Source organism: Peromyscus californicus, unplaced genomic scaffold (assembly GCF_007827085.1).
Source record: "Peromyscus californicus insignis strain IS unplaced genomic scaffold, ASM782708v3 Scaffold_9__1_contigs__length_137607984, whole genome shotgun sequence".
NCBI lineage: Eukaryota > Metazoa > Chordata > Mammalia > Rodentia > Cricetidae > Peromyscus > Peromyscus californicus.
Genome location: NW_026294617.1, coordinates 70214993 through 70242415, shown reverse-complemented (window position 1 = coordinate 70242415; position 27423 = coordinate 70214993). Strand labels below are relative to the sequence as shown.

The 27423-nt window shown below is 50.8% G+C and overlaps 4 protein-coding genes across 5 annotated transcripts; all 4 read right to left on the bottom strand.

Moving 5' to 3' along the window:
• Window positions 1–4068: 4068 nt before the first annotated feature.
• On the bottom strand, window positions 4069–5520 carry S100a6 (S100 calcium binding protein A6). Of its 2 annotated transcripts, none has more exons than XM_052730740.1 (3): window positions 5364–5520; window positions 4586–4747; window positions 4069–4293 (listed from the first exon to the last, which is right to left on the bottom strand). In XM_052730740.1, exons 2-3 carry the CDS (start codon window positions 4721–4723, stop codon window positions 4162–4164), a joined length of 270 nt encoding a protein of 89 aa, XP_052586700.1. In that variant the 5' UTR covers window positions 4724–4747; window positions 5364–5520; the 3' UTR covers window positions 4069–4161. The 2 variants fall into 2 exon arrangements, with proteins under 2 accessions (XP_052586700.1, XP_052586699.1); XM_052730739.1 differs by having other exon boundaries at window positions 5354–5514.
• A 1370-nt stretch (window positions 5521–6890) lies between these two features.
• Window positions 6891–10172, bottom strand: S100a5 (S100 calcium binding protein A5). The gene is made up of 3 exons (XM_052732240.1): window positions 10077–10172; window positions 8687–8837; window positions 6891–7112 (listed from the first exon to the last, which is right to left on the bottom strand). The coding sequence occupies exons 2-3, from the start codon at window positions 8822–8824 to the stop codon at window positions 6969–6971; spliced, it is 282 nt and encodes a 93-aa protein (XP_052588200.1). The 5' UTR covers window positions 8825–8837; window positions 10077–10172; the 3' UTR covers window positions 6891–6968.
• Window positions 10173–12409: 2237 nt separating this feature from the next.
• LOC128105913 (protein S100-A4) lies at window positions 12410–14668 on the bottom strand. The gene is made up of 3 exons (XM_052731220.1): window positions 14648–14668; window positions 13344–13499; window positions 12410–12721 (listed from the first exon to the last, which is right to left on the bottom strand). Exons 2-3 carry the CDS (start codon window positions 13482–13484, stop codon window positions 12557–12559), a joined length of 306 nt encoding a protein of 101 aa, XP_052587180.1. The 5' UTR covers window positions 13485–13499; window positions 14648–14668; the 3' UTR covers window positions 12410–12556.
• A 1299-nt stretch (window positions 14669–15967) lies between these two features.
• S100a3 (S100 calcium binding protein A3) lies at window positions 15968–17162 on the bottom strand. The gene is made up of 2 exons (XM_052732158.1): window positions 16887–17162; window positions 15968–16443 (listed from the first exon to the last, which is right to left on the bottom strand). Exons 1-2 carry the CDS (start codon window positions 17025–17027, stop codon window positions 16279–16281), a joined length of 306 nt encoding a protein of 101 aa, XP_052588118.1. The 5' UTR covers window positions 17028–17162; the 3' UTR covers window positions 15968–16278.
• Window positions 17163–27423: the final 10261 nt, after the last annotated feature.

Sequence of the window (27423 nt, the reverse complement as noted above, 5' to 3'; positions counted from 1 at the left end):
AGCCATGATGAGCAAGCCAGTAAGCAGCATCCCTCCATGGCCTCTGCATCAGCTCCTGCCTCCAAGTTCCTGCCCTGTTTGCGTTCCTGCCCTGGCTTCCTTCAATAACAGACTACTATGTGGAAGTATAAGCCAAATAAACCTTTTCTTCCCCAACTTGCTTTGGTCATGGTGTTTCATCATAGCAATAGTAACCCTAACTAGACCCAGACATTAGATGATCGACACTTTCATCCCCCTGCCACCCTCCAGACTGAAGGCAAACTCGATCAGTGGCTAGGGATGTAATCAATCATGCTTCCTAATGAAGCTTCCATACATAACCTAAAAGGATCAGGCTCAAGCCAGGTACGGTGACACACACCTGTAATCCCAGCACTTGGAAGAGAGAGGGAAGAGAATTGAGAATTCAACGCAGAGCCAGCCTCAACTACATAGCAAGGCCCAGGCTTCCGGAACTACATGAGACTGAATAAAATAAAACAAATAAGAGGGCTCAAATAGCTGGATCTACTAGAGGTTCCTTGTATGTGGACCACCCGAAGAGGACAGGAACGTGCTTTGCCCCTCCTCACATGCCTGACCTTCTGCATCTTTTGCATCCGGCTATTCTGCTTCCTTTATTGTATCCCCAGTGAACCAGTGCGCATGGCTCTCTCTGGCTCCTTGAGTCACGCTAGCAAATTAACCAAACTCTCTATCTGCTACAGTGTTTCTCTCTTTTAAAAATTCAAGTTTATTTTTTAATTAGACGTCTATATGTGTTGGAGGGAGGGATGTACAATTGAGTGCACGTGCATGCAGTGGCCAGAAGAGGACGTCAGATCCCTTGGATCCGGAGTTCAGGCTGTTGTGAGCTGCCCCCATGTGGGTGCTGGGAACCCAGTTCCAGTCCTCTGCTGAGCTATCTCTCCAAGCTGGTGTCTCTTTTTTTTAAAATTATATTGCATTTATTTATTTGTGTGTACATATGCATGTATGTGGAAGACAGAGGCAACTTATAGGAATCAGGTCTCTCCTTCCACCATGTGGATCCTAGGAATTAAATGCAAGTCAGCAGGCTTGACAGCAAATGCCTTTACCCACTGAGCCATCTCAGCCAAATGTTTCTTTTCTTTTTTTTTTTTGATTTCTCAAGACAGGGTTTCTCTGTGTAGCTTTGCGCCTTTCCTGGAACTCACTTGGTAGCCCAGGCTGGACTCAAACTCACAGAGATCCGCCTGGCTCTGCCTCCCGAGTGCTGGGATTAAAGGCGTGCGCCACCACCACCCGGCCCAAATGTTTGTTTCTTAAACCGGGGGTTTTGTGTTGCAATTTTTATATTCTAGGTGTAGTCTATAGACTGTATATTCTCAATATTTAATTAAAACATTTAAGAGAAAGAGATGAAGAAGAAATAGTGAAATTACATCTGGAAACAGCAGCTGATGAACTGGCCTGGGGTCAGGAGAGCTCAATCCCTCCCAGAACTCCTACTGCCGCACCTTGGTGGAGGTCCTGCAACTCTGTCCTTTTATTCAAATAGGGTTAGTAACACGCACTGCGCATAATTCTTCTGGAGATGAGGCCACAGTAGTTATAGTGACACCTTGGGCATGTGCAAGTACTGGAGGACACCCACACTGTGGGAAGTGGAGCTGCTTTCTTGACGGTTTCAGACGTGCTTGGCAGAGGACAAATAATGCATCCTGGGTCAGTCTCATCCCAAACCCCAACCTGGGGACTGCCCAGTTTATGGAAACATGATGCTGCTGTTCCGCCTCCATGGGTATAAGGGTAACTAGATTATGGGATTATTGCCAGTATGCAGGGGAAGGGAAGAACAGAGCCTTGACTTGAGGAAGAGGGGTAGCAGGGCCACTCCCTCTGCCCAGCCTTCAGGTGTATAGTCCTAGGGTGTCTGCACGGAAGGGATCTGCTGTGAAGACCCCCGCTCCAGCCCCCTCCTCGGAACCTAGACTGTGCTCAAGAGCCAACTTGAAATCTTCTGGATGAACTAAAGTAGTCAGTCTGCACCTGACCACACCCAATTCTACCCCCTGCCTGCTGCACCCACCAAAATTTCCAGTGTAAACACCTCTTCACTTTTCAGTTTTCAACTATATCCCCAACGCAGACAAAAGTTTTGCTACTTGTTTTATTTCGCTTTGCTTTGCTTGCTTTTTTTTTCTTTTTTTTTTTTTTCTTTTTTTTTTTCTTTTTTTTTTTTTTAAGACTGGGTCTCACTATGCAGCCCTGACTGGCTTGCAATTCGCTATGTAGACCAGGCTAGCCCCGAACTCAATAGAGATCCATCTGTCTCTGCCTCCTGAGCGCTGGCATTAAACATGTGCGCCACCACACCCAAGGAGGAGAAGGTTTATTTAGCAGATGGACTCTGTATCTTCTGCTCCTCTCTAGCCACACACACCAGCAGAGCCTGCCGGCCTCCTGAGGAGCCAAGCATCTCCTTCCACCACCAGACTCTGCACCCGAAACAGCTCACCCTCACCCTCCAAGAGCCTCAGTCTTCTAAACCTGGAACGGGATCTGGGGGCCAGGGGCTCGGATTCCCCTTGTCTTTACAGAAACCTTCTCTTTCTTGACTTGTTTGTAACAAATGTGCCTCGGATGAAATTGATTGCCGGAAACTAAACGATGCCCCCACCATGACACTCCATGAATAGTTAACTCTGCCTCCCCTCGAACAGCCCAGACTTCCTAAGCTTTGGCTCCCATCACCTGCCTCGTCGCCATTGCCCTATCCTCAAAGGCTCGGAAAACCATTAGACTTTCCTCCCGCTCCCTACCAAGCTTCTTTTCCCCTTTCCCGGGTCCCCACCTTCCAAGCCCCACCTCCCCGCCCCCGCTTCCCTATCAGCAACCTGTTCTCTGTCCACAAGAGGGCGATCACTCCGTACCCCAAAGAGTCAATAACTGGGTGTGGGCGAGGACATTAGGCGTACTTTTCCAGAGCCACCGAATAGAACCAACGCTGAGCCGCGTAGGGGGAGCTCGGCCCGGGGACCCTCTCGCTGCCCAACAGTGCGGTGAGACCAGAAGGCAGCTAGAGAAGGAAGCTACTGCTGCTGTTTACTAACCCCCCACCCGATGCAAGAAAAGTCCACCTAATGCCATGTGGTTGACTGGAGAGGGTGGGGGAGATAAAAAGAGAAAATGGCTATGGTCTCCACATGAAGTCAAGATCTTTTCCCCTCAGGTTTTGGCCAGGATGTTGCCCAACTTGGATTAGACATTCTGAGGAGGAATATCAGCAAACGCTATCTCCATGACACCCAGACAAATCACAGCGTTCCCTACCCCTATGATTTAAGCCTTAATGTACACAATAGACAGTAACTCGATTGGCTATCTACTCTGGTGGGAATTGCGGGCTCAGCTGGCTTCCAGGGGAGTAGCCCCATGAGTCATTCTGCAGGGACAGGCTGGGTCAATATTGACAGAAAGGCCTGAAGCTGCGTCTGGAGTGCCTAAGAACCCCAACTCTGCCTTGTTTGTGGGCACCTCATGGATCACAGGTTCATGGAGCTGCCAGCTCCTCAGGTCACCACCCTAACAAAAAGGACCCTACATGTGAAAGTAGGGACAGACTCCTGAAGTGTGCCCCACCTCCAACTGGAACACAAGCAGCTGCAGAAAACTCTGTCATCCTGGGTTCTTGGTCACCTCAGGCACCCCAGATGTGCCCTTCCCCACCCCTCCCTCATACAACACACAAACACACAGTGAAAAGGTGGATGACCCAACGTCAGGGCCCATCTAGTACTTCCCCTCTCACCACACCCAGACCAAAGCATGTCTTCCAGGAGACGACTGGGGTCTTGCTGCCCTGCTTCTAACGGTCCCTAACTCTATGCCACACCGCAGATCCTCTCTCCTGGAGATCACTTAAGCCTTTGTTTAAGGTGGCTTTGCCTAGCCTAAAGACTCCCAGTGAGCTAGCAGACCTTGTCTGGGTAGGTCAGTGAGCTACTCTCAAAGATTAACTATGACTAAGACGGCCCAATGATGAGTTCAGCAGCAAACCTGTAAGCAACTGGAAACCAGTGGGGAGCCAGAACACAGGAGTAGACGTAACAAAAACAAAATATTTATTGTACAATTACCCACCACTGGATTTGACAGAGATAGGCATCCAGAGGGCATTGCTACCTTCCCATTTTACTTGAGAGCTTCGTTGTAGAGCAAAGCCAAGGCCCCCAGGAAGGCGACATACTCCTGGAAGTTTACTTCCTGATCCTTGTTGCGGTCCAGGTCGTCCATCAGCCTTGCAATCTCAGCATCCTGCAGCTTCTAATACATGAGAAAGAGAAGTCCACACTCAATGGTGGCCAACACCCCAGATTCCTTACGCCTTCCCTGGAAGCCCTTGCTCATGCAAGTGTCTCTGCTCATGGTCACCAAGGATGGGCCTTCAGCTTACGTTTACCTTTGTTTAATTCTCCTCAGTCCCTGCTCCTCCCTCAGGGGATAGGACGGCAGGCTGGGAGCATGCAGGCTTCTCTCCAAGGAAGGTAAGATCAGGAACTGTGTCCACTAGGGTGGATAGAGGTGGGAGGGGGGAACCCGGGCAGGGGCTACTCACAGAGCCGATGGTGAGCTCCTTCTGGATCAGTTCCTTCAGCTCCTTCTTGCTCAAGGTGTGCTTGTCACCCTCCTTGCCAGAGTACTTGTGGAAGATGGCTACGAGAAGGCCAATGGCCTGATCCAGGGGGCATGCCATAATTGACCACTGGGCTAGAAGAAGCTGTTGGACGGAGGGGTTAATCAGTGCTGCTGGTAGCAAAGACTTCTCCCATCATCCCCTAAGCCGGGTGACTACATATCTGAACCAGCTAGCCTCAAGCCAACACAGGTGACAGCCCAGGGCAAGTGGGGCCAGGGGTGTAAGGATGGAACCGACTTTGGGGTGTCTGAACACTGTCCTCCAGGGCTTCCAGGAGAGCTGGGGATTATGACTGAGCAAATGGAAGGGATGGAAGCTGCCCCTGGGCATCTCCTGACAGGGCCACACACTGCGACGGCAATGACACACACCCAGGGCAAACCCTCCCGCACCCCAGAAGAGCAGACTCAGGGAGCCGCCCCAAAGGGATGCTTTAGCCTCGGGGTTTGCCTGGCATAACCCAACTGATCCTGACTCTGCCTGCCTCCCCCGGACTCGGCAGACTTAGATCCCAATGCAGACCACCCGCGGAGCCCGTAGGGGCTTAACACCCCCCGCCCCCAGCCCAGGAGCAGGATGACCCTAGAGGGACCTAGGGCTGCCCCAGCAAGGGCTCCGCGGAGCTGGTATCAGCTCAGGAGCGGGCTGACCCTAGAGGGACCTAGGGCTGCCCCAGCAAGAGCTCACCGCACCGCACCGTAGACAGCAATGAGCCAAAGGAGTGGTCAAGGGGTTGGACTGTGTCGCAGTCCGGCAGGCCTTATAGCTGCCAGCATCCGGGAGGCCCGCCCAAGGAGTGCCGGCCCGCCCCAGCCCCACCCGGCGCCTGAGGCTAGCAAAACAGAACCCCAACCCCCTCAGTTTTCCACGCCTCTGCTGCCCTGTCCCGGCTTGGGAGTGGCATGAGGGAGCCTAGTCATCCCGGTCCAGGAAACCAACGAAAACCGGAGACATCGGGTTTTTCCTCATTTCCATAGTTCAGTTTGCCCTTCTGGCACGTGACTCGTGACTCTGGCATGTGTGCTGGGCCATCTGCCAGCCAGAGCACAATGTGTCCCTAAAGTTAGCATCAGTGTGAGGGGGAGTGGGAACCTCACCGATGCTGCCGTTCTCTAGTGGCAAGATCAACTCCATGAAGGAAGGGAAGCAGCCAGTGGTCTACCAGATCGTCTAAGAGAGCGGTTCTCAACCTTCCTAATGCTGCAACCCTTTAATACAGTTCCTCATGCTGTGGTGACCCCCCCTCAATCATAAAATTACTTTCGTTGCTGCTTCATAACTGTAATTTTGCTACTGTTATGAATCGCAATGTAAATATTTGTGTTTTCCAGTGGTCTTAGGCAACCCCTGTGAAAGGGTCGTTCAACCTCTCCGCAGGTTGAGAACCACTAGTTTAAGGCTTGGGATCTAGTTCTGTACGTTGATCCCAGCAGGCAGAATTTTGAGCCAACCTGAACTATAGAAAATCCTGTCTCAAAAAAAGAGGGGAGAGACACAGTCCAAAAGATTTCAGACACCATTCCCCCACCAAAAATAAATTTCTATCTAACACCATCACTCGTTTCCTCACGGACACTGCCTGGAATTTCATTGTTAGAGCAGCTTACATATTAATGTGCACACAGTGGAGCCAAGCCCATCGGGCATGCTTAGTTATTCATCTTAAGTGAAAAGTTTTGAACGTTTTCTCCTGAAGAAAAGTCTTGAGAAGAGGAAGCTGGAGGAGAAGGAGGAGGCGTTAGCCTCCTGAAGTCACTCAGATGTGGGAAGGGTGCTAAGTCTGTGCCTCCCTTTTTTACTGGGGCTGCCAGAGTGACCTCCTGTGGGTTATGCCCCCAATCAGACCAGTGGGGCCATCCCTGCACTAGTCCCCGGCCTCCTCATTCCCAAAGCGCTTTTCCTCACTGTTTCCTGGGCATCTCTGCTGCCTGGGGAAGCGTGCAAATGCCTGGGACAGCTTTGTTATTTCACAGGAGTGCAGGACAAAGCCGGGACATGTCCAACAGTGTCCACAACAAAGGACAGTCAGTGGAGTGGGGTGAAAGCCCACCCTTTGTCCCCACAGGCCGCCAGTGTGTGGCCTGAGGCCGAGTGGCTCAAAAAACATCTGTTTGTACTCCCCTGCCTCAGCCAATGGAGATAAACCATCTCAAAACCAACACATGGAAAGGAAAAGACTTTATTTCTCTACTGGAAGAATCCATCTGTGAGAAAGAGAAAGACCAGGGGCATAAGAGGAGCCATTCAGGAGGCCTCAGAGGACAGGACAAGGAGCTCCCGGTGAGGCGAGAGAGGACCCTGGTCACTTGTTGTCCTCTAGGAAGAAGTCATTGTAGGCCATGCACAATGTGGTCAGGAACACGGAGTACTCCTTGAAGTCGATCTCCTGGTCGCTGTTCTTGTCCAGGCTCTTCATCAGGTTATCAATGCTGCTCTCCTTCATCTTCTGCAAGGGCCCAGGGGAAGGAGACTGCTCAGCAGCTTGGCCCCAACCCATATCTTTACCACAGGGCCTGACACCAAATGGGATCACGGACCTGAGTGCTGATTCCAAATGAATTACGCTCGGAAGGCTAGTCTAGCCTTTGCTCCTGGGACATCCTCCCATCCAAAAAAAATATGATCTATAATCTATACAAATGCCTACAAAAAACAGGTTGAGTCCTGGGCTCTGCAGCCATGAGCATCATCCGAGTCCCAGACTTAGACAGCCCATATTGTAAGGCCAAGCTGGGAAAGGACCCAGACATGACTATACACTTCTCTCTAAGATCAGTACACTGGAGCTGAGAAGCCAGCATGCCCCCAGCCCCAGCCTGGCACTGGATGTCCTCCCAGTTTGGTCCCTGCACCCTGGCTTCTCTAGGAAGTTCTACTTAGGGTAGAACAAGCAGGCAGACCCTGCTCTTCCTCTATTGCAATCAGTTCCAGGTCTCCCTTGGATACAGGATGTTGATACCCAGGATGCTGGAAACAGCCTCTCTGTAACATGACCCTGGTCCCCAGACTAGGCTCCTCCCCTGGGGCTCTGTCCCCTAGTAATTAGCACCTGATGGACCAGTGGCCTTTCCCTCTACCTTCATTAACTCCAGGACAGCAGAGTGGTTTCTGGTATTGAATACATACATACCAGGCCAGTCATGGTGGCTCTCAAGAAGCAGAGGCAGGTGGATTTCTGTGAATTGGAGGCCAGCCTGGTCAGGAGCTACAGAATGAGTCTGAGGACAACCAAGGCTATACAGAGAAACCCTGTCTCAAAAAGAAAAGAAAATGTGTATGCCGTGGTGAACTTCATGTACCTTAGGGAAGCCACAGAGAGGCCTGGGAACAGTGACACCTGCTTCACCCCTACCCATGGACATACTCCAGGAACCTTCTTCCTGAGGAAACAATGGGATCTGGTACTTTATTGTAAAGATAAATAGGAGGTTGGTGCAGAGGCCTAGCCTGGACTTCCAGGTCAGCCTCAATGGACAAGTTCTCTGATGCATTTGAGGCTCAATTACTTTATCTTATAGACCTTCAAATTAGCCAGCCACCCCTCCTATCATGTCCATCTAATGGGAACCAATGCGCTCTCCTTCCTACCCCATGTTCATAAATTCGTCTGTTTACTTGACAACATCACTTAGGACATTGGCTGTGCCAGGCACAGAGGAGAATCAAGAAGAATCCCTATCCTTGAGTTATGCACAGCCAAACCTGGCACCCACATCCCTCAGACCCTCAAGATCCCTAACACAAGCTATGCAACCTGTCATCAAAGTCTCCTTTATCTGATCCTATAGGTTCCCAAAGGTAGTAGCACACCCCAGACTCACTTCCTTTCCAGTGAGACTGATTCATCCCCCAGCACAGAGGTCTAGAGCCGTGGTAGCCAGAGATGCCGACCACTTCCTCTATCTCTGGCCCTTCAGCCATCCTGCCCCTTGCTTAGGCTAGAGTACCCTGCAGTAGGTGGACATCTCCCAGAAGGGGTGCTCAGAATGTATAGTGGAGTATGAGAGAATGGTCACCTACCTCTGCAAGACTCAGTTCTGTCTTGATCAACTCCTTCAGTTCTTTCCTGCTCAGGGTCAGCTTGCTCCCCTCTCTCCCTGAATATTTATGGAATGTGGTGACCATGGTGGTCAGGGCCTTCTCAAGAGGAGTCTCCATCACGATGTGCACTCTGGGGTGAAAGAGGGGACAATCACAGCACTGGAGAAGCTGGACTTGCTCCTCACCAGTCATACCCAAAGGCCCTCTTGGCAACCACCATTGACAGGAGCCCCCAGTGAGACCAAATTCCATCAACAAGAAGATCGCTGTACATATAGACAGGTTATAATGAGAGCCATGACAAATACTGGCAGCCAAAGCTGTCCAGCCCCCAAAGGAGGCTGTGGGCTTCCCTGATTAAGAATGCTGACCAAGAGATCCAGGAGCAAAGAGGGTACAGGACAGCCTCTTCAAAAGAACAGGATTTTTATCTTCCCCCACACAGTTTAGGTTCTGGCTTTCCAGCCACTGTTCCCACCTAGTCTCCCTCCTCTTTCCAGCCTCTGAGTCACTTTAGACGAAGGAGAGGTCTCATTGTAAGGGTGTGGGAGCAAAAAAGGAGTCCAGGAGTCAGAGAGGGTTGGGGCTGAAACTGGGAGGTAAGATCTCAGCAGGAAGCAGGAGAGAGGTGACTGGACTTGCCCAGTGAACTCCAGTCTACTGCCCAGAGAGTTTCACCCATTGCCTGATAGGGGCAGGGGCGGGTGGGTATGGACATGGCCAGGATCTTATGAGATATGGCTCTAGTGGTTCTAGAGCCACTCCCCAAAAGAGCAGACAGCTGGAGCTTGTGGAACTCGGGTCTAAAAACCACTTCCCCTTAAAGAGGAAGGAAACAAAGCCCACAGTGGAGGCTTCTGCAGATCCTGGGGAGAACCCTGAGCTGGATAGGAGGGTGGGGACTCCTACCCTGACTCCTATGTCCAACCCAAGAAGTTCTTGAGTTGGACTGAACCCATCATTCATCTCCTGCCACCCAGACTATCAGCTTCTCCCGGCCTCATGGATGCTCAGCTGGACCACAGTTCAAGGCAAGGAAGGGACTCTGAGCATCTGCCGGAACATCTTGCTAATTGCACTCTACACCTCCTCCCTCCCTTCTCTCTCTCCCCGAGACAGTGTCTCACCATGTATCCTAAGATGACTACTCTCAAACTCATGATCCTCCTGCTTCAGCGTTCTTGCTCCTAGGGTTGGATTCTCAGGAAATCCTGACAGTCACAATTCCACGTACTCTGCCCTCTCCTCCCTAAGTACACTCCCACTTGTGAGGCCAGGCCTTCCTTGTGGAGGTTTCCACATCCTGTCACACTCTTCCTAGCCCAGGCTGGTGCAGCAGAAATGAAGGTCATCTGAAGGAAGGACTCACCAAGGAGGAAGTGAACCTGGAGGATCGAAGCTGCAGCTGCAGCCTCTCTGCCAGTATCCTCTGTTTTTATTCCCTCGTCCCCAATGCCCAAAGGAACCAGGAGGCATGGGGCCAATGAGAAGGGATCAGAGATGTGAGGAGTTCCAGAAAAGGTTGAAGGGAACCCCTTCTGGAAACTTTGACTTGCTGTTTACCAGCAGGGCTGGAGGTGGCAGGTGACGTTAACCAAGGCATACACATTTTCAATACCAGAAACCATTTTTCCTACTAAACCTCACCATCTGGTGAAGCCATTGGCTGAAAAAGGCAAGTTGGGCTCTCCAGAAAAGAAACAATAGGAAGTGTGGCCCATACGTCTATCTCCCCATATCCTGGGCTACTCCCCACGTGGAGACCCTCCATCCTCACACACTAGTCCAAGAGCACAAAGGACCCATCTTGGGATGGGATCAGTGAAGGAAGGCATTTCCTGCCAAGGACAGTCAGCTAAAGTCACTGGCTACCACAAAGTAAAAGCTGGTAAATAATTGTCAAAGACTCCTGGGTTGGAGGACTAAGAATCCAGGGTTGGGGAAGAGGTTCAAAGAAAGGCTCAGGACTGGATTGCGACTGTGGACTGGGGAAGAGGCTCAGGTTTAAGGTATAGTCATGTATGGTTTAGGGGTCCAGGTGAGTGTCCTGTATGCTGGGAAAACTCACACTGACTCTAGGAACAGAATTTGGTTAGGGGTATATATAATTACATATATATATATATATATATGGGCACAGCCCCTAACCCTGGCTGAAGTCCCACCCTAGCCTGCCTAGTTCCTCTCCACCGCCCCCTTGTCATCCCACCACAGCTAGTACACTAGTGATACAGCTGGGACTTGTCTCTAAGCAACGGCAGTTTCCAAAAGCAGAGAGTGATGCAGGACGAGGCTCCAGGGAACACACTCCCGTGGAAGATGGGCAGATTGGCTGGGAGCGCAAAAAAAGAGAGGACGGGCTGAGCCTGGACCCAAGTCTCCATAGTCCAACTCCAAGGGAACATCTGAGTCACCTGCCCCACTCCTCTGAGGCTGGAGAGAAAAGCACGCTATGACGAGAAGGGAAGCCTGAGGTCAAGAGGAGCAAAGCTGCCAGCCCTAGGGCAGCTTCTTGTACCCTTCCTTAAGCACCCTCATGTCACCCAGGCAAGGGCTTGACGTCTAATCTCAGTCCCATTCTCTGCACCCTGGAGCCACCAACCCTAAGGGGAAGCAGTAGTTGCCTCACGTTCTAGGGGTGAGAGAGTGAGGAGATGGGGATCTCCATTTTCTTTACCAGATTGTATGGCCAAAATTACATCTCTAAAACTATGGGCACCTCCTCCATCATCTCCTTCAATCCCACCTGGCCACTACCCCACCTCCCACTTATTCTCCTTGAGGTCCCTTTTCCCCTTCTAAGCAACATGATTCTTAGTAGCTCTTGTCCCACAGCCCTTTGAGGGCTGAGACAGTATGTTAAGAGAATGGCTATTTCAGTCAGCCATGGTAGCACATATCTGCAATCCCCGAACTGGAGATGCTGGCTAGGAGGATCAGAAGGTCAAAGCTAGCTTTGGCTATAGGAGAGAGACCTCTTCTCAAAGAGAGAGAGGCTCTTGTGCTACTACAAATGACCCCTCTATACCGCCCTTCTTCATCTAACCATGAACAGGAAAGGATTAATCCACTGTTTGAAGCCCATGAGCTGGAATGGGTAACAGGGCAAGACCTGGACTGTAAATGTCAAGGATGAGTGCCAGTCTACCTCCCCATCCTTCTCTGGCTTCAAGACTCCTTCCTTGTGACTCAGGCCTGTTGTCTTCCCTCCAGACTCCAACCAGCAACAGATGTGACCTTCAATCCCATCCCAACTTCAGCTTGAGCCCAAAGGCAGTTCTGGAGAGAGGAGGGAGGGTGGTGGGCTGGCTAACATCCCCACATCTGGAGTCTTTCAAGCCAAGCCTCTGGTGGCTTCTGCCCTAAGTGTTCCCAGAGCTTGCTTTGTTGCATGTATGTGGGTGGGCACACGCACACACACACACACACACACACACACACACACGCACGCACGCACGCACGCACACACACACACACACACGCGCGCGCGCACGCACGCACACACACACACACACACACGCATACACACACACACACACAATTGCATGCACACTAAATCAGCCATTCTACTCCTTCTCAACCTTTTCTGGTTTTGGCCCCACAAAGCTCCAGCTCAACTCCTAGCAATCTCTACCCCTACTCTGTGACATACCCTCCCTCAGCCCTCAACCCACAATCTCCAGTCTCTTAGGCAACAGCTCATAGTTTCAAAACTCTTTATTGAACTTGCTCAGCATTGTGCATATGTATGAAGAAACCAGAGTAAGGCACTATGCTCAGAACCAATGGGGAAGACCCCCACCACCCTCCTCCCACAGACCACACCCCCACACTTCATCTGAGGAGTCTTCACTTCTTGCGGGGTTGTTTATCTGGGCAGCCTTCAAAGAATTCATTGCACATCATGGCGATGCAGGACAGGAAGATGCAGTATTCCTGGAAGTCTATTTCATTATCCCTGTTGCTGTCCAAGTTGCTCATCAGCTTCTGGAATCCAGCTTCATCTGTCCTTTTCTGGAGGTAGAAGAAGCACAGTTAGAAGCCAAACTCAAGCTAGATCTCTGCCTCCAGCCAGGAGCTCAAGAAGGCCTCCAGGCACTCCTTGGCAGCCTTGGGGCTAAGCTATGTAGAGGAGGACACTCCTTGGATGAGCACTTGGGATAGCTTGGAAAGGGTGGGACCACATCTTCCGGATGCTTGCTTTAATTATCTCATTAGGTAACAGCCATGACCATGAAGCATCAGCGAATGCAAAGTGTCATTGAGGGGAGGGTCTGAAGGTATTCATGTGCCTCCACAATCGTGTCTTCACAAACAGAAACTCAATTTCTATTGCCAATAGTCCTGATCCAGGCTGCAGTTTCAGACACTACCTTAGGCAGTTGTTTTGGTTTTCCTATATCTCTTCAGTTGTGGTCATTCTAAGCCTTCTCTCAGCTGAGGGCTAATGAGAGGTAGATGCTTCACTGTGGTTTCACACCACGCACCTACAGCAAGCTCTCTGGCCTCCATCTCCCTACCCTAGGTATATAGACCAGGGGTAACCAGGCACTGCCTCAAGGCTAGTGCCTACCAGAGCCCCATCCTCCTCCTGGGGATGCACAACACATGAAATATACAGGCAGGACCCACTCACCCCCAGGAAGCTAGGCAGCTCCCTGGTCAGCAGCTCCTTCAACTCTGACTTGTTGAGCTTGAACTTATCACCCTCTTTGCCTGAGTATTTGTGGAAAGTAGATACCATCCTATCCAGAGCCTCTTCCAAGGGGTATGCCATGGTGACAGTTGAGACCTAGAGGCAGGAGACACAAAGGTAGCCTTTCCCAACCCACACCAACAGTGTTTCAAGAACTGGCTATGTGGCGTTGTACTCATAGACTCATTCTGCCCCATTTTAAGTGCTCCATTCCAAACTACCCTCTGGGAGCACTTCAGGGGACTGTCCTCACTCCCAGAAGAGTGGGGCCCATTGATGGCAAGAGGGTCATGTATGCTTTGGGCTCTGAAAAGCCTACCACACAAGCTCTGGAGGTTCGTGCCAGCAGCTTTCGGGGGCCTCCCTCAGCCCTGGCCTCAACAACAGCAGTGTTCCATCCCTCACTCAGCTCATTCACTCCCACGACTCAACCACAAGCACCAGGCTCTGACCCATTCTTCTCCCTCCCGGCGTTGGGCGCGGCTGCTGGCTGCCTGCCCAGGGCCCTACAGCGGAAAAAACCCAGCTGCCTGGTGACCAGCTGAGGGAGGAGTGAGATGAGGTGGCAGAGGTAGGGGCATGAGGGGACGGTGGGGAAGCCGGGCTCTCTTGGTCTTGGGTGCTGCTATATGTCCATAGGGCACTAATATGAACACAAAACACACTATGAACACAAAAGCCTACAGGGGGTTGCTCAAAAGATGGCTTAGTGGGTAAAGGTGCTGGCCACCAAGCTTGACGGCCTGAGTTTGATCCCCAGAGCCCACACGGTAGAAGGAGCAGACTGACTCCCACAAGTTGTCCTCTGACCTCCGCAAGTGCACCTCGGCATGAGCCCCCTACCCCCAACCCACACCACGCATGCACACAAGTAAATAACTGTAATTTAAACGTTAAAAAGCCTACAGGTTCCTTCACTTTGCTTCCTGCACCTGCTTCCTGCACACATTGGCTTGACTGTCAGGGTACCTATCCACGGCTCCCAAACACAAACATACACTGTAGCATCTCAGAAACTCTTGAGAGTTCAAATGCCATCTATACACTCTTTTTTGGTTTTCATTCTTGTGCAACACACACACACACACACACACACACACACACACACACACACACACACACAGGAGCCTCCACATCAGAATCTCTCATCTGGATCTATTAAAAACATCTGTCTCCCCAGCAGCCTCCCTTTCTCCTGTCCCAGTCTCAGCAGCTAACACTGCTATCAGGCCAACCCAACTCACCAGACCCAGAGAGAGGAAGTGCTGAACAGAGAGGTTTGGGGAGAGCCCAAATGTCTGCCCTATTTATACCCCCGCCAGGCCCTGCCCCTGCAGGGGATGGAGGGGGAGCATGGATACTGTGCTCCTGCTGTTGGTTGATGTAGTAAATGTCACAGCCCCCTCCACCAGCCCAGTCTGGGAACCAAGCTTCCTGCTCCCCAGCAGGCACAGGCGAGCAGTAAGTGAGCCCCAGTGGGCACAGCAGAGACCTGAATGGTGTGGATACCAACCAGTAGCTGCAGCTCAGTCCAAGTTTTAGGAAGTTTTGAGAAGGGGCAACCTGGGCATGGGATGTGGGCCACAGGAAAGGAGATGGAGAGGTGATGGGCAAAAGGTGGAAAACTGCCCTGGAAATGTGTGGCCCTGGAATTGGGAAGGTGACCCCAGCCAGTGGGACAGTCAGTCAGCCCTTCTCTACAATCAAAACATCTCTCTGTCATGATCAGTAAGATCCAGAGTGAAGACTAGCAAGTCAGGAGAGGCCTTGGGACCACCCCAGGTATTAAGTAGGAAAGATGCATAGGAGGTCTTGATGGACTTAGGGCGGTAGTGAGGTCTGGAGGATCATGAATGGGTGGAAGGTCCAGTGAGGGTATCAGGGGTGATGGGAGCATTCAGGGTTGAACACTCAGCTTAGAGAAGAGAGCTAGAGGAGAAACAGATAAAATGGGGAGTCAGGATTAATCTCTAAGGATGGGGTACAAACACGGGAATTGAGTGAGAGTCAGAAATGGTGATTTGGGGCCCTCAGGGGGCTGTGGTTTCAGAGATGGGGACTGATTGCCCCAAGTATCCCCTTCCCCCTCCAATAAATACAAAGCCTCTCTCCCTGACTGGAAGGAAGTATCTCAGAGGCCCTAATCCTATTACTGCTGCTTTCTGGTCTCCCACAGCTACACCCACAACCACACCCACAACCACAACCACAGCCACACCCTCCTTGGAGCATCCCATCACAAGTGCTGAGTTCCTCCCAAGGAGCCCCCTGCCCTCCTAGAAAGCCCAAGGGAAGGGCTTCCACCTCAAGACAGGGGACAGAGAGGTGGAGACAAAGACCCCCAGCCTCACCTGATGGGGTCTTATATTGGCCCCACCCTCCTTTGAACACTGAGACCTGTGCATTCCTGTGGAGTCTGCCACTGCCTTCAGCCTCCTTCCTCCAGTGGTAATGAGCGTAGAAGAGCAAAGGTTCCCAAGGACTCCATCCCAAAGTCCCATGTGTCCCATCAGAAGAACCAGACCAAGCCGAGCTGACATTTCTTTATTAGGAGTTGAGTAGGCCCCTGCCACAGTGGTCCCAATTGTGTGCTCATGGCTGAGCCTCCAAAGTGAGAGCAGAGATGTTCTCCCTCCCAAGAACAGAAGCAAAGGCTGGCTACCGTTCCACCCCTCACTACTTTGGCATCCCTAGGAAAGTACTCATGAGTAGCCAGGGTTAGCAAACCAGGGACCTGGTTAAGTCCAGATTAAAAGGGTCCCACAGAGAGGGTAGGAAGGGTGTGACCACACACCCAGGACCACCTCAGGGACAAAGACGGAGCACTAGAGCAGACCCTGCCCTTCCAGGAAGGCATGCCCCTCTGGATCAGAGGCTACTGGGGACAAGGGGGCTCAGGGGGGCAGTCTTTGAAGTACTCGTGGCAGTAGAGACAAAGGCTGGCAAGCGCGCGCACGTACTCCCCAAAGTCCACCTCGCAGTCCTTGTTGGTATCCAGAAGACTCATGAATTTATTGTAGTCACACTCCCGGAACTCACTCTGTGGAAGGGATGAGAAGGGAAGATCAGGAAAACCAGGATGAGGAGCCTAAGCAGCTTCCCACACCACCCCCCTCCTAAGGGTGGACCTCCCCCATTCCAACTCACCCCCTCCTGGGGGGCCAACCTCATCCTACCCATCTTGATAAGACACCCATTTCCCAGCCCAGCTTCTCGGCGCATTTGCTGAGCACCGACTCCTTGCTATGGAGAGCCTGCTATGAGTTAGGTGTTATCCACAGGACAGTAAGGGTGACTGTCACCCTCCTTTACATCCTCTTTTGCTAAGGCTCAGGCAGCCATGTCAGCTCACTTCCTTATGTCCCCTTCCCACCGTCCAGTCTCTCCCTCACGGTGCCCTATGCTGGTGTTTGACCCCAGGCCATTCTTTGCAGAATCCAAGTGGTACCTTCCGCTAGCAGGGAGAGGGATGAGGGTGCTCACCGGGGTCCAGGTGGGCAGCTCCTTCTGCAGCAGCTCCTTGAGCTCCGACTGGCAGATCTTGTACTTGTCCCCACAGCGCCCAGCATACTCCTGGAAGGTGCACACGATGGCAGCAACTGCCTGCTCCAGGGGCCGGGTCATCCTCACTGTCACAAAACAAGGATGTGACACACAAGGAGAGCCAGGCCAACACTCTTCTCCCTCAGTGTTTCCCAGGAGCTAATTCCAGACCTGTCAATCTCTACCGTGCTGAAGTTCCCCTTTTCTCTGAGCAGCCATCCTTGACAACTGCTTACACACACACACACACACACACACACACACACACACACACACACACACACACACACCACATACACACACCAATTTACCTCCCCATTGCGCCTGTTGGGATTTTTCTGGACAGGAGTTTCATTTGCCCAGCATTACCATAAATTCCTCAGGAACAGAATATCCTACCCCATCACCTTCAACCCCCACTGTGGGTCTCCCTAAGGATTGATTCACTCCGGTCCTTTCTCACCCAAACACCTGGGAACTCTCAGTCTCCCACTGGACACCATGTGATGCAGCCCCTGGTCCTAGAAGCCTCTGCCCCTTGGGGTCCTGGAGGTCCATCCTGTAGAAATCCCCGCCCAGTGCTTCTTTGCCCTGGTGAGGCTAGTGCCAGCAGGGATGGTCAGCTTGAGGGGATCCCCTACCACCTCACTATGCCTCCTTCCCTGACCCAAAGAAGCTGCCGTTGGGGATCCTCCTCTTGCTCACTCTGCAGCCCTGGGTGAACTGTTTCTCTCTGGGTCTCAATTGTCTTTATCTGTAAAGTGGGTTAATCTAGTCTCACAGGCCTAGACAGAAACATGGACCAGGTCTTCTCTGTGGAGTCCATCAGCTCATAGATCTATTCATCTATGACCTGCCCTATCCTATAGCCACCCTCCATTCCCCTGGGTGGGGCGGGGTGTGTGTGTCTTAAGACAGAAGGCTTTGAGAAGAGGCCCCCACTCTGATGGAAGGGAAGCAGTTCCTAGGACCCCTTCCCTCTCCCCACCCCCATTTCTATTGTCCCCTTCCATTGCCCACCCAGCCTGGGCAAACCCTGGGCAGGCAGGAAGGCAATAGTCGTTTCCATGGGAGTCCAATGACTCACTCTTGACTCCCTCAGGGGACTGGAGTCCTGCAACATAGGGCAGCCAGAGCCAAGACTCTTCTTGGTGAGTTCCCTCTGCTGGGAGCAAATGGCCAGCAAGGAAGTAGGGGGGAGGGGAGGCTGAAGGGGCAAGCATTGTCGGAGTCTACTTTGTGACAGTCCAGGGCTGGAACAAGGATCCACGTTCCCAGTAGAGGAAAGGGCCGTGATCCCCAGAGCTCAGCTCCTCGGAGTCCTGTGCTCCTCCCAGCCCGCCTGGCGCCACTTCATCTGCTATTTCAGAAGCTTGGGGCTTGAAGATTCACAGGAATCCTCTCCTTCCTGGCAGCCCTAGCCTGTCCCAACTCATCCCCAGGAATGAAGCAAAGAGGCAAGGAGCTCCCTAAGGGCTCCACCAGAACCACAGATAGCCCATTGTCCCACATCAGTACAAGATCTTGGCTGCGCACACTCCCCAGGCCAAACCACCTCACAGCCCCTTAGTGTCCAGGGAAACCTCTGAGTTTACCATGTCCAGTTTCCCTCACCCTATCACTTGCTAACATAACCTCTCTGCTCCCACACCAGGGCCCTGTACCCAGGAACAGGCTAGCTGTTGAGGGGTCCCTGAGCTGCCCCAACCCCCAGCCCCAGGCAGTTCCCAAGCAGCCACACTCACCACTGCTGCTGGTGCTTCAGCTGTGGAGCCCAACAACTGGACGTCCCTATTTGTAGCCTCTCGGGAGATGAAGGGAGCAATTATAAGGACCCAAGTAGGTCAACACTGAGGCTGCCCCCAGGGTCCCCTGCCTTCTTCCCTCAGTAGCCTCTATTACAGGCCCACCACCCACCTAGCAACGCACACATCAAAGGCCCAGTCTGAGTCTCAGACACCACTCCCAACTCATTCCCCCTCTGCCCTTCCCCAAAGCTGGGAACTGGCGAGAGCTTCCTGGTAGCATCTTCCAGCCACACACACATCCCTCTCCTGAGCTCTTTATTGGAAAGAAACCCAGAATACAAAATGGGAGCTCACCTTGGATTCTCTTAGGTTGTACCTCCTGAGTCCCTGTACAGGGGAGGAGACCTTGGGACCATCTGGCTAAGGCCCTTATTTACAGGTGAGAAGTCTGAGGCCATGGGACATCCTCTTTGCCCCACCAGACCACTGAGTGTTTGATGGCCTTTGGCTGTGAATTGCTTATTTCACTGGAGGAAATTGTTGTGAGGTATTTTTGAGACTTAGAAGGAAGGGTGTTCCTAGGGAGCCTCCAGCTGTCGGGACTGGAACTTTCTTGCCTCTCTACTCCCAGTGATATGGATGAATTTGGGCCACAAATTCATGTGAGAACTGACCATGTTCCTGATCCCCTGAGGAAGCTGGTTTCCTAGTCTGCTGCTCTGCTCTACACTGGGGCAACTTTCCAGGCAGTCCTGGGGGTAGAGCATTCATTTGCCTTTTAGCTTAAGGGTATTGTCCCTTGGGGGCTCAGCATCACCTCTCAACTTGTGCCCCCTCCTCTGTGAGCTCTGGACTTCAGCTCATGTCTTCCTCATTCCCCAGATCATCAAACCTAAATTCAAGTTTAGACTTGGCCAGAGCCCTCGGAGTTCCCTGCTCAACTTTGTAGATTTTGCTATCACTTAAGCATTTTTTAACAAGTTTTTTGTTTTGTATTCTTGTTTTTTTTAAAAAGATTTATTTTTATCTTTACTTATGTATATGTGCATGAGTGTCGTACACATTAGTGCAGGTGCCCACAAGTGTCATAGGCATCGAGTCCCCATGGAGATGGGGTTACAGGTGGTTGTGAGTCACCTAATGTGGGTGCTGGGAACCAAACTTGGTCCTCTACAAAAGCAGTACACACTCTTGACAGCTAAGCCATCTCTCCAGCCATCACTTAAAATTCTGATGTGGTTTTCTTTTCTTTCTTCCTTCCTTTCTTTCTTTCTTTCTTTCTTTCTTTCTTTCTTTCTTTCTTTCTTTCTTTCTTTCCTTCTTCTTACTCTTCTTCTTCTTCTTTTGAAACTGTTTTTTTCTTTTAAAGATGTTTTTATATTTATTTTATGTGGGTGAGTGCCTGCATATCGGTATAACACATGCCTTCTCCCCAGGAGGTCAGAAGAGGGTGTCGGATCCCCTGGAACTGGGGTAATAGCTGATTGTGAGCCACAATGTGGGTGCTGGGAACAAAAGCTGATTCCTCTACAAAAACAGCAAGTACTTTTAATCTCTGAGCCATCTCTCCAGACACAATGGGGTTTGTTTTGTTTTGTTTTCTGAGTCAGAGTCTCTCTACATAGCCCTGGCTGTCCTAGAACTCACCATGTAGAATAGGCTGGCTCAAACTCACAGAGATCTGCGTGCTTCTGCCTCCTGAGTGCTGGGATTAAAGGCATGTGATACCATGTCTGGTCTGGGTTTTTCTTAATACGTTGCTGTTCTTTGATGTTGTGAAAAAGATTGTTTTAATTTTGTCCAGCATTTCCTGCTGTTCTTAGCTGGCATAGGCGGAAACTACCGTTGACCAGACACGGAAATCTTCTGCTACTTCTCTGTGCTCTCCCTACCCCTCAGCTTCCCTGTTTCACAGAAAGAAAACCTGACACCCAGAAGAGTGCGGGAAGAAGAGGAGCTTGCCTTCCCGCTGGTGACAAAACCCTCATGCATGTATGGGTAGCCCTTGACCTCACCCCGGGCCCAGCACCCAGCTTTCCCTGGGCCACCATCTCCTCCTGGAGGTTGCCAGCCGTGTGGGTGAGGGGAGTGAGCAATGAAGGCAGAAGGAAGGAAGAGCTGTGATTAACCATGTTTTATTGGCAAGAAGTTATGAGCAGTTTGGGACAGAGGACAGAGATGGTCACAGAGCAGCAGAAGGAGGGGCCAGAGTGGACCAGCAATTAATTTGCTTCTAGGTCAATGACTTATTCCCACCTGCTGCCAGCCACCTTAAGCCTGTCATCTCTGCTCTTGGGAGCTGATTTTCCTCATTGATGGAAATAGACATAGTAACCATCTCATAGGGTCATTGTGGAGTTTGAGTTAGCACAAGCGAGGCACACAGAATGAATGTTGCTAGAATATAGTAAGGGCTTGGTAACTGTTAACCCAGAGAGGTAATGAGTTGCCCAAGGTCATATAACCAGTGAATGGCAGACTTGCTAGTCACTGTTCATACAAGTCATTAGAGGCACTGATACTAGGCATCCAGGGTATAGCATAAACAAAAGAGACACAGTCCCTCTCAAGGGGGATGACGATCTAGTGGGAGAAGCAGCCAATAACAAACCCCCGTTTAATAAGCTGCTGGAGTCCAACAGCCTAGCTCCTGAGCACATGTTCTAGCCGGCAGCCTTTCTTGTTTCTGGGCACAGCCACGGCTCCTAAGAACACTGCATCTTTGTCCATGAGGAGATAGCTGGGAGAGGCTAAAAGACTTGTCTGGCTAGAGACGTGGGGTTGGAGGATGTACATGGAAAGAACACTTCATTGGGCCTTCATTCAAACCCCACACCCTTCCTCACCACCTGACTTCCACATGTTTGTCCTTTATCTTGTTAGAAATTTAATTTTCTTACCTCCAAAGAGGATTTGGAGGATTCTTACCCTAAGAATCCAAAGTGTTGCCTTATATGGTGGAACATGCCTTTCATCCCAGCACTTAAACAGCAGAGGCAAGCCGATCTTGTGAGTTCAGGCCCAGCCTAGCATACACAACAAGTTTCAGGCCAGTCAGAGCAACATAGTGAGACTTTGTCTCAAAAAGAAAGAAAGAAAATACATTTCAAAGTACTTTTTGTTACTAGTTGTTACTATGGCAATGTGAGGGCTCTGGCCCCCAAGTCTAACTCGAAACACACTCTGAGTTCCCTAGATGGAGGAGGGGAGAGAAAGATTCAGCCCTTCCTCACCAGATCATCTTACTCAGCTTCTGCTGCCACAGAGATGGAGGTCAGGACTCTAAATTCTCTTCCCTTGTTCCCAAAAACCCTTCTTAAAGTGCCTGGAATCTTCCTGCCCTACTGGAAGCTTTCCAGCATCTACCCTGAACCCCTTTCTGCAGTGACCCCCAACGCACAGTAGTGGACCCCAGTTCAAAGGCCTGGACTAGAGCCATCCTCCTTCCTTCCCACTCTCTCCTGTCCACCTGCTCCACCCCCACCCTTAGGCTGAACCTTGTACCGTGGCTTCTCACTTTGCATAGCTCCCCGAGGACAGGGGAGCTGACCGGCTGAGAAAATGTGCTGTTGCGGAGACTGGGGAGCTTGGCCTCAGAGGATCAGCAAGAGGGTGTGCAAAAGGTGAAAGCAGATGCTGGCCCATCTGGCAGGACTTCTTACAAGCTGAAACCCTGACTCTCCTTGGCTCCCCCTCTGTCTCCTTGCTATCACCACCATCGCCTAAGATCCCTGGAAAACACATCACCCCTCTAAAGGGCAGTGTCTGGTCCTGCACCTCAGGGCAAAATAAGATAGTGTCCCAAGAATCTGGATGTTCTATTTCTGGCAAAGGGGCCTTAGCCCTAGGGCCAGAGTGACCACCCAAATCCAATAGCCCCGTGAGGTTAAATGAACTTGACCGAAACAATTGACCTCCTTTCTGATCTTCTAGGCCAAGTATGGAGAACATACGGGAAGAGGTATACGATTACAGGGACCAGCACTGAGGCCAGCGAGGACGCTGGAGCCAGAGCCAAAGCTACAGAATTGGAGCTGGGAAAAGGGAAAGAGGGGAATCTAAACTGGACCCAGCAGAGCCTGCAGAGGTTAGATCTATCGCTTGTTTTGACAACCAAGCCAAAGGCTGGTTGTGTCCACTACACAGATGAGAACAGTGGGTTGGTAGAGATCACGTGACCCACGTGGAAGCTGTGGAATGGAGTACCAGTTCACACCATTGTCCCAGAACCCGTAACTGAGTGCTATGTGGGTGTTGAGAAACAAACTCACTCGGTTCTTCTGTGTAAACAATACATGCTCTTACATGCGGAGGCATCTAATTCAAGCTTTGCTTGCTCTTAGTTGACTTTGAAAATCAGCAGCTTTGGAGGTAATGAGCTGAGCAAGTCTCCTAGTTCAACTGACATCTCTAATGTTTGACTTAAAATGATAAAAGTCACCTAGCCCAGCCCCACCCCTATTAATGCCTGAGGCAGATGGGAGAGCTGGCCCTGTGGTCATAAGAGCAAGAGAGCCAACCCTGTTAGCACAGGTGTGGGTGAGCCAGCCCCAAAGTTGTAAACATGGGAGAACTGTCCTCATTTCTCATCTGGTGGACCAACCCTACAGCTGCCCAGGCCCAGGCCCAGGGTTACAAATTGGCCCATCCCCATATCCACCCCATCTATGATCTGCGGGAGCACCAGAAGGGACCTGACCGAGGGACCCAAAGCTGCAGGATCTCCATAACACAAGGTAACAATAGGATAGCCAGGAAGAGTCCTAGTGAGGGCCAAGCATGTAGTGTAGTACAAACCAGAGGCCTCGAACTACACCAATGACTCTTTGCAATGAATACTGGCAAGTAAAGATATATGGGCAAAGGCTTTACAGTGTGACTCACTGTGTCACACTGCAGCTTCCAAAATGAGATTTTTAATTTTTTCCCTTTTTTTATTTATTGTTTTTATTTTTTTTTTCTCTAAAATTTTGTTTTATCTGGGGGAGCAGCAGGGGCAGAGAGCAGATATGAAGGGATGAAGAAATGAGTGGGCTCAAGATACATGGTGAAAAAGACACATAGAATTAATTAATTAATTAATTAAAAAGTCACCTAGGTGCTGGGTGGTAGTAGTGCACGCCTTTAATCCCAGCACTCAGGAGGCAGAGGCAGGAGGGTCTCTGTGAGTTTGAGGTCAGCCTGGTCTACAGAGCAAGTTCCAGGTCAGCCAGGGCTACACAGAGAAACCCTGTCTCAAAAACAAAACAAAAAAGTCATCTAGGGTATTTTTCAAGGACTTCTTTGAAAGCCATTTTCCTGTAAGCACTTCCCCTCTGGCCCCCAGGAGTGTCTGATGGATGACTAAAACAAGAAGAAGTCAAGCTTGGCACTGCATGCCTGTACTCTGAGAACTAGGAAGGCTGAAGCAGGATGATCACTGCAAGTCTGAGCACAACCTAGTTTTCACAGCAATACCTTGTCACAAATAAATAAAGGAGGGTGGAAATGCTAGGAACCTCCACCATTTGTGCTTGTCTCCTTTTCTACCTTAGTCTTTGGGTCAGATTCTGCTGAACTCTGCACGTAGACATGTGAGTCATTCAATGAATGTTTGTCTGGACTCCCACTCTCCAAGAGAGGACAAGACCCCTCTCCTCCTGCTTCAAGGCCAGAGACACAGAGGTAAGAGTAACTAAGATGCTTTTAAGGTTTACAGCCACATCACTGCCTTGTGACCACAAGTCTTCCAACCACGCTTTTCAATGTCCTGTTCCAGATCATGGGAAAGGCACAGGGAAGTCTCAAGCCATTCCCTAGTCAAGACCCACGTCTTTCCCCCTTGTGTAAGGATAGAAGAACCTTGACGGTTGGGTTAAGGTGTTGTCCAGCCTACCATCTTCCCATTTTGCTGGATTTCTGGACTAGATCTTTTTTCTTGCTCCCTGGGCTCCTTTTTGAGTGGCTGAGCAAACGATCAGCTTGGATTTGATAACTAACTCACCTTGGCCTTCAGTCTCCCTTTCCATGAGACATTAGAGAGCTCTCTGTGGCTGAGCCACACACTAAAATGGTGGTATGACAGGAGATGAGCTTGCGACATTTCTCATCCGGCAGCAAGTCCAGGAGGAATGGGGGAGATCTGGCCACAGATCCTTGACAAGCAGGGTGATGTCCAGATCCTCCTCTGCCTCCGCACAAAGAAGAGGGGAGCTTGCTGGTCTGGATTCAACAGTCTGATGTCAGTTAGTCAAATACCAAAAAGAATGGTTAGTCACTTTGGAACCTCTCCAAGTGAGGGGAAACTCAGAGGCAGCAAGGTAAGTCTGGTCTTGCTAGCCCAACTGACTGTCCAAATCCAAACCTGAGAAGCCTGCACCTATGAAGCACCAAAAGAAATCAGAGTTCACAGAGCCAACCACCTGCCAGCAGGTGCCATCTCTCTGTGACTCGAGGTGAGGTGCCGGGTACATCTGAATCATATTCAGCCAGGTCCCCTCCAGTTCACACAAAGCCCAAAGTTCAGAAAGAGACAAGAGGCCCAACCTGTCAGGCCAGTGTCCCACAGGGCTGAGGAGTTCTCTTACAGATGTGAGTCAAGCCCAGACACTAGCCCTTAACCTCTCGGCCTCTGCTTCCTCACCTGCCAGGTACAGGCACCGTGAGGAGTAAATGGCTGGTGCATGGGTAGGCCAAGCACCTAGTCAGAAGCAGAGCTCCCCAAACGCTGAAGCTGCCCCTCTCTGCTTTCCCATCTGTAAAAAAGGTTTAATGATAGCCCCTTTCACGTTGTCATGAGGCTGAAATGACAGTGTGCTTACAGGGAGCTTTGAGAACTACCCCCAGGATGCTAATTACCAGCATCATGACTTCCTGACCCATACTTACCAGATCCCTCTCCAACAGGGTGTCAAGAAAGTGGGCTTCTCTCTTTTTATTACCATGAAAAGAGACCATTTGTCCCAGAAGGCCTGCCTGGCCTGGTTTCCCAGCTCTAGATATGTGGGGAGGACAGAGCACAGAGAGCAAGGGGCTGTCACATGGCCTCTCACCTGGCTCCTTCCTCCTCTTCAGAGCTCTGTCTGATCTACTCTGCAAGTGGCCCCCACACATCAGAGTTTCCCTGGGAAGGAAGGTCCGACTTGTAGTTCCCCCACAGAGCTTGGGCTTCTCTGAGGATGGCCCTAGCTTCCAACGTATCTTAGAGTGAGGCCTGCAAGAGCCTAAACTGGAAGCTGCAAGGTTCGTAAGCTGTACTTCAGAACTCCCAGGGCATCATTTCTGCTGTACTTTATTCATCCCACAAATCATTAAGATTGGCTCAGATTCAGGATGACCCCGCATAAAGGAGTCCACATGTATGCCATAGCATACACAACGCCCTCATCACACACACATACACACACACACACACACACACACACACACACACACACACACACACACACACAAAATGCGTCCACACATGTGCACACACACACAGATATATCCACAATGTCAAATTCTGTACTAATCCAGAGTTTTATTCAGTAGTAAATTGTAGAAAACTTGGCTGGCAGTGACTTTAATCACTTTACATAATAAGTCTGCTGTAGGTGGTTTGGGGTTGGGTCCAGGAACACATCTGAAGTCCAGTGTTCCTCCATTGCTTTGTTCTTTAAACCTACAGCACACCATCCCCTACACTGTGTTTGTTGATTCCTGACCACAGCATGGCTGCTATACCTCCAGGTCTCACTGTCTATGCTCTAGGTGGAAGACAGAGTAGGATGAGAGCCGAAAAGCTTTTTCCTCAAGAGCTTTTGTCTCACTAATACGGCAGAAGTGACCTCTCTAAACAGGGCTTCCCCTACATCTTTGGGGGCTTAGCTATGTAATAGGACTACTTCTAGCTGGCTGTGTTGATACCTTGAAAGAAAAAAAAGTTGGGATTTTTTTTTAATAAAAGAGGAGATGGATAATAATTCTAATAACACAAGTAAAGGCAGTGCTTTTCTGCTTGTTTCCTTCCTTCCCCGGGGAAACTGATGTGTGGGGGCCACTTGCAGAGTAGATCAGACAGAGCTCTGAAGAGGAGGAAGGAGCCAGGTGAGAGGCCATGTGACAGCCACTTGTTCTCTGTGCTCTGTCCTCCCTACATGTCTAGAGCCGGGAGACAGGGTCAGGCAGGCCGTCTGGGACAAATGGTCTCTTTTTGTGGTAATAAGAAGAGAGAAGCCCACCTTCTTGACACCCTGTTGGAGAGGGATGCGGTAAGCTGATTGTCTTAGTCGGGGTTTCTATTGCTGCAACAAAACACCAAGACCAAACTGCAAGGTGGAAAGGAAAGGCTTCATTAGGCTTACACTTCTGCCCTGTAGTCCATCCCTGAAGGAAGCCAGGCCAGAAACTCAACCAGGGCAGGAACCTGGAGGCAGGAGCTGATGCAGAGGCCATGAAGGGGTGCTGCTTGCTGGCTTGCTCCTCATGGCTTGCTCAGCCTGCTTTCTTATAGAACCCTGGACCACCAGCCCAGGGATGGCACCACCCACCATGGGCTGGGTCCTCCCCCATCAATCACTGATTAAGAAAATACTCTAAAGGCTTGCCCAAACCTATGGAGGCATTTCTCAATCGAGGTTCCCTCCTCTCAAATGACTGTGGTTAGTGTCAAGTTGACATAAATCTATCAGCACACTGGTGGTTCTGTCTGAGTTCCAGCCACACAACCATCACCAAGTGCAAAGTATGCTGAGAGAGCACCCTTGGGT